General features: G+C 37.8%; 1 protein-coding gene across 1 annotated transcript; it reads left to right on the forward strand.

Annotated features, from left to right (window-relative positions):
* Nucleotides 1-1243: 1243 nt before the first annotated feature.
* Nucleotides 1244-6571, forward strand: nmur3 (neuromedin U receptor 3). Its single transcript, XM_053316202.1, has 3 exons — nucleotides 1244-1267; nucleotides 1892-2822; nucleotides 6141-6571. Exons 2-3 carry the CDS (start codon nucleotides 1976-1978, stop codon nucleotides 6569-6571), a joined length of 1278 nt encoding a protein of 425 aa, XP_053172177.1. The 5' UTR covers nucleotides 1244-1267; nucleotides 1892-1975.
* Nucleotides 6572-6790: the final 219 nt, after the last annotated feature.

Below are 6790 nucleotides of genomic sequence, written 5' to 3' on the forward strand. Positions count from 1 at the left end.
CACCCTGCAGTGCAAAAATATTCATGGACAAATGTAATTATATTTAAATATTTTACAATTTTAATGTAACTGATGTATTTTTTTCATTCTTTGTTTTTGTGAATGAAAGCGTATGCATGCACTCCTTCTGATGGAAACTGTCCAGACCATATAGGCTCAATGAATTAGGCAAATGCATGATCTTGTGATCTCTCTCTCTCTCTCTCTCTCTCTCTCTCTCTGCCTCTCCATCTCTCTCCTCCTGCTCTCTCTCCTCTCTCTTCTTTACATCTCACCAGTTTAATCCCTGTCTGAAGGGGACGTGGCTGCAGTGCTGTTACCATCACCCACAGTGGACCCTCCGTTTTCTCCTCTCTTCTTCGCAGAAGCTCATTCAACAACTTTTGCATTTGCTGAATTTTTTGTTTTAATGGGCCTCATTTGTGCTGTTTGCGTCCTCATTTCCAATCATGAAGACAGAGGGAGCATGCTATAAGAAGACGCTTGCAGAACAGCAGCATCAAGGTGAGGTTTATTCCTAATGGAAACCTTCTAAACAAAAGTGGTACTGTAGGCTACTTCTGATTTATAACAATATATTCTGCATATGAAGATCATATTTACAGTTTTTTCTTGACTGATGCTCCTAATCACAGTTGACATTTAATTAATTTTAAATAATATAGAAAAATTAAGAATAAGTAACTCAGTGGCATCAAAGAAGATTTAAATCCCACTGCTATATCACACATACAGGTATAATTCCTAAAGGACATATCAAGGAACCTTGTGTTGCAATGTTTCTCAGAGTAATAATTTTATTCCAATGATGCATATAACACATGCACATAACTTTGGGTTTGCAAGATGATGTATGAGACGTGGCAACATAATAAAACCTCTAGAGGAAGTAATCAGCATCTATCAGAGCAGTGTGTGGATGTAATTTCAGTTTTCCTAAACAGTCACCGGTTGATGAGAATGATTTGAATCGCATTAGCGAAGCAGTGAAGTAATACTCCTCAATCCATTTTAATGTGAGACTAATAATTGTCTCGCCACCTGTGACCATAAATATGTTGGAGATAGTTTATTTGTTTCAGGCATGTTTACACTCACAGAAAAATAGTTTCTCCTTTTCAAGTGAAGTGAGTAATGACTTTCTCATAAAACAGTGTTAAATCAATCAGTGAATAAAATTCATGAACCCTGTATGTGCACATTAAAATGTGTATTGATTATTCAGAATACTGCGTTTCTGCACTATAGGTGGTCCTGGTTTTATCAGGTTAACATGTTTCTGCCTTGAAAATGCTCCTATATTGCCAGCTGTTGCTTATTTCTCTATAAATGAAACATCTGTTGTTATTTCAGAACTTGAGGATGCCATGTCATCTAACTGGCAACATGTGAGAGGAAACAATGAGTCAATTAATTGATTAGTCGTTCAACAGAGAATGAATCTCCAGCTGCTATTGTAATCAATTAGTTGCTTAGTGTTGTTTTATAGTCATGCATGTTTGCAAACTGAATATCTCTGGTCTCTGTAATATTGGAAAGGGCATTTTCCCTTCTTTCTGACATTTTATAGATGATTGATTGATACATTTCTAGTTTAAGTTCTATTTTTTTATTAAAATATCCTCTATCGTAAGCATGAAAATATAGATATTTGAAAGTTTTTAGTTAAAATATAATTAAGTCTCATGTTTTGTGAATATGTAAATCACTGAGTTTCAGTTGAAAAGTATATTTTAGAAGAAATGCTAAACTGTAGTGTGACCCTAGTAGGTATCATCACAGGGTCGTTAATAAAATGGAATCACATTACATTTTTCTTTCAACTGAAAAATACCCAACTTCTTCTGATAGCACTTGTCTTTCATCTTTCTTATTTCGTCTTTTTTCATAGCTGGCCCCGAGTGTTGAACAAACACAAAGAGCAGTGCAGAATGTGTTGACAACTCCAATCGTTCCTCTAGCTTTCCTCTCTAAAATGGAGCTCTCTCTGCAGGGATCCTCTTCAAATTTGTCAAAACTGTTTCACAATGCCAACATGACGCTAAACACCACTGGGAACTACTCTGGTAACCAGTTCACTGATGTCAACCTCTTCGAAATCCTCGGTCCAAAGCGATCTCCCTTCTCCCTCCCTGTTACCAGTGTTTACCTTCTCATCTTCCTCACTGGCTTGTGTGGAAATCTGCTCACATGTACAGTAATAGCCAAACACAAGAAGATGCGCAACCCCACCAATCTTTACCTGGTGAGCTTGGCTGTATCGGACCTCCTCGTGCTGTTATTTGGGATGCCCCTGGAGATTTACGACCTGTGGCAGAACTACCCGTTCCCTTTCGGCGAGGGCGGTTGCTACTTCAAGACCTTCCTCTTTGAGACAGTTTGCTTTGCCTCAATCCTCAACGTCACAGCTCTGAGCGTGGAGAGGTACATAGCTGTGGTGCACCCCCTCAAAACACGGTATCTGTCTACTAACCAGCATGCCAAGCGGGTCATCACCATCGTATGGGTGGTGTCGATGCTCTGTGCCATTCCCAACACCTCTCTGCATGGTATCTTCTACCTGCCGGAGAGAATGGAGGAGTCGGCCATATGCACGGTGCTGAAACCTCTGTGGATCTATAACATGGTCATGCAGATCACCACTGTGTGCTTCTATTTTGTGCCCATGATAGTGATTAGCATGCTATACCTGGTGATGGGACTTCATTTGGGCAGAGAACGGAGGCAACGTAGCTGGAAGCTGGGACAGAACTGCAGCAGCAGCACTCGAGTGAAGATCAGCGTGGAGAGCGGGCGCAGGAGACAGGTCATCAAGATGCTTTGTGAGTTTTTTCTTTTTTCTCTGCATCTCCTCAGAAAACATTCCACACTGGCAGACTGCCATGATTTGAAAGCAGATCTCCTATAATCAGTTTTATCAAGGCAAAAAACAATGCTGCAAAGATAAATCATGTGGAAAAACACTGAGAAAATGACAGGGTAATATACGTTTTTCATATAATAGATCATTGGTATTCTGCAGGGTGTCTTTTAGCTTCACGTTTAAGTTTTGGGGCTTGACGAAACTTCAAGCACGGCCCTTTAAGTCCCCTCCACTCTAGATTTACAGATAATTGATTCTTTCCTTTCCTCCTTATCAGTCAGCTCATTCTAAAAGGATAAATCCACCATCTTTCACCACTTATAAGAAAATAATTGGTGATATTTAATTCCAGTTAGTCATCCTAAAGGCTCTGAAAAGCTATTTCATGGATCAGCTTCTCACTGTTAGGAGTGATAAAATCCCTCAATAGTAATGAATCAACACAATATTACCTGCCAGAGAGATTTCTATATTTGTTTTCTGTCAAATCAGATCAGATCAAAACATACATGATGGAGCTGATATTTTTGTGTGTTTTAAAATATCATTAATGAAATAGGGCTGGGCAATATGGACAGAATCAAATATCATGATATTTTTCATAAAATACATTGATATCGATTTTGGGACAACGTTGTAGGAATGAAAAATGTAAATGAAAATATTTACACAATGAGATTTTTGATAAATAATCATCAATAATATGGATATAATGACTAAGTAGATAAAGGTAGATAATAGAACAGCTTGAACAGTCTATTAAGTTAAGAAAGTTAGATCACTTCACTGTAATGCATCCTTTAAGAGCCATCTTCCGATATTACAATATCCAAAATCTAAGATAATATCACGATATAGATATAATATCAATTCATTTCCAAGCCCTAAAATGAAATATCATTTTCCTCTCATCTGTTAATGTTACTCATTTAGTCTTACCCGAATGAAATCACCTTTTCACGAGCATTCTGTCTCCCCTCTTATAATAATCTTATTTTAAACCTGTTTTTACATAAACTAAAAGCGTTACATGTGGACAGTAATGGTGATTAGCAAAGTTAGCATTAACATGTTTTTCTCCCAATATCATCTCTTACCTGTTAATGTTGCTAATTTTTAGTCACAAGTGTTTCATGTTTTAGAGAAATACTAATGTTTTCAGGTGCATTTGGCCTTCTTATATTCAACTCTGTGGCCATAATATGCACTGACCTGGACATTTTATAGTTCAAAATACAAATGGTTATAAAGTACTTAATGAATACACTGTTTCTAAATTACAAACTTATAATTGGCATTTATGTACTATAATTCTTTGTTATTGTGCATGCTGACATATTTACCTTTACTGAAATACTGTATCTTTAATAAGCTAGTATCATATTGATCATATTGATTACTGGTGTAGCTCTGATATGAACTCATGCTGTGCAGACAAACTTTGTTCAAACACATATAACCTTTTTGTAAACTCAAGTAAAGATGAAACCAAAGTTTCAAAACAAGTCAGGCAGGATTTTTATTTTTTGGAAATATGCAAAAAATATATATTTGCATTGAATGCAATGTTGCATCTATATAAAACATAGAGTCTTAAGTTTGAATATTTAATTCAGAGTAAACATCATATACTTTCAATGAAGAGCTGGAACAAGATGATACAGAATCCTAATGAGATCCTGTCAAAGTGTGAAGTAAGATGATTTTCCCAACCTTTGAAGATTTAAAACTGTATGTTATGGGGCAAATCTCTGTTGTTGGAAAAAGATTAAAACAACTAGGTGTCAAGAGGTGTTCTGGGACTCCCACATTTATAAATATCTTTGTGTGTGTGTGTGTGTGTGGTATGCCACCATGCCTCCAACAAAGCTAAATTAGTCAGCTTCTTGATGCCATATGTCCACCATCGCACCAACAGCCAAACATCCTGCTGCCTCTGCACCTCCTTCACTGTGAGAGCATTAAGTGAGGATTATTAGGAGAGAGGAATGAGAGCACTGTCATCATATGAAGTTGAGAATCCACTACTGCTCACAGTGACACATTAACAAGGGACTAAGAAGTGAAATATTCATATAAAAGATAGTATACACCAAGGCCACTTTTATCTCTTAGGCCAAATTAACAGAAATTTATCTGCACATTATCTTCAAAGATTTATCCACATTTAATTAAGTGTGTGTTCCAAATCTTGACATTTGATCTAAAATAAGCCTTTAAATCATGATAATGGTGGAATTTTATGGGGGTATTTATTGTCAGCTTTTTCTTTTTGGATTATGGATTGTGACTGTTAAAGTGACTGCACTGCAATTTATATTACAGAACGGCCAGTGGATAAAAATAGAAATTACAGTATAAAGGGTCATTATGAGACATTTCCCTGCATTACCCAAGAGTCAATAGTCATTATTAAGTTATATAAAGACATTATTATTAAGCAACCTGAGTGAGAATGAGTGGAAATCAGCACACAACCTGCTGACCATCAGACTAAGTAGCAGAAGAAAAAAAACATTGACTGTATAAATATAGATGACGTAGATGATGTAATGCAAATTGAAGCCAAAATAGCTGCCATCTTGACTGCATGACATCATTAGGAGCCAGAGTCTGACAGAGGCATGAGAGCAACTGTCACAGTCATCTATTTCAGTTTGGCTCATGTCCAGTCTTCTGGGGCAGGACTTATGAGCTATACTGCAGCCAGCCACCAGGGAGCGATGGAGAGCAGCTCCCCAAAAGTGAAGCTGTTCTGACGTCCATATTTATATACAGTCAATGAGTAAAACCTCTGAGTTCATTGAAGTGAATATTGTTGTGTTTTATTGCTTTTTAATTAAACTTATCATTTGTAAGAGGATGACTTGTTGCTTTTTTTTCTAAAATACATTTAATTGCATGAAAAAAACAGCAAAAATAGAGTGTTGTAGTGAATCAGGTGGGAAATGGTCCTACTCCATGTAAACCACCAGATAAATGCTGGTAAAATATAAAGTGGATGGTAGATTTCAGATACAAAATAATGATTGATGATAATGATGTTCTCATTAATTTCCATAGATCTGCATATCCAGTGAGGCTTTTTATTATGTAGCTCCCTTCTCTGCCCATCTAAGCCTCTTTTCCATCACTGTCTAATTAGATTTCTCTAGTAAAAGTTAAAAAAGCATTAAAAGGGTGAAATAAAAAACATCACACAGCAGGTGAACCTGTAACAAAACAAAACAAAACCTTTGAGATAACCTCTCTCTCTCTCTTGGGCCTTTTCCTCCAGCAATTGTGGTGGCAGTGTTTGGAGTCTGCTGGGCACCTTTTCACATCGAGCGGCTCCTGTGGAGTTCAATCAGCCAGTGGACCGACTTGATGCACAATATTTATCAGTACATCCACATCCTGTCTGGCATCCTCTTCTACCTCAGCTCCGCGGTCAACCCTATCATCTATAGCCTGCTCTCCACACGGTTCAGGGAGTGTTTCCGAGAACTCGTGTGCTCCCAGACGGAGGACAACAGCTCTGTCAGAGACTCGCCACCTTTCCCTAAGATTTTACTGGATCCCTCTGTCTCAAGCACAAGGGATCAGTCCGAGGGTAAGGACTCTAATGCTTTCATCACTCTGCTGTCTCCTAACATGACACTGAGCATGGACACCGCAATGCTCACGTGTGCATGCAAAGAGACGACCTGTGAGACCTCTGTGTTTTAACTGAGATTCAAATAGGCTATACCACTCATGTCTGTATGGTAGCTATGGTTATGGTTTACTAGGATATGGTTAACTTTTGGCATAAAACAGGGCCGAAACAGCTGGCCTGCATCTGTCTGAAGACGAGAACATCCGCTCACCAGAACTTGTAAAGATCACAAATTAACAAATCGATGTCATGTAATGTGTTAATTGGTGAGATTAGTGCTGGTAGGCTTT

This window comes from Scomber japonicus, chromosome 3 (assembly GCF_027409825.1).
Source record: "Scomber japonicus isolate fScoJap1 chromosome 3, fScoJap1.pri, whole genome shotgun sequence".
Classification (NCBI taxonomy): Eukaryota; Metazoa; Chordata; class Actinopteri; order Scombriformes; family Scombridae; genus Scomber; species Scomber japonicus.

Excerpts from the sequence above, each read along its gene's own strand:
- nmur3 (XM_053316202.1), top strand. The coding sequence starts at position 1,976 with ATGGAGCTCTCTCTGCAGGGATCCTCTTCAAATTTGTCAAAACTGTTT. Across the intron at positions 2,823-6,140 it reads ACAGGTCATCAAGATGCTTT|CAATTGTGGTGGCAGTGTTT; the intron begins GTGAGTTTTTTC and ends CTTTTCCTCCAG.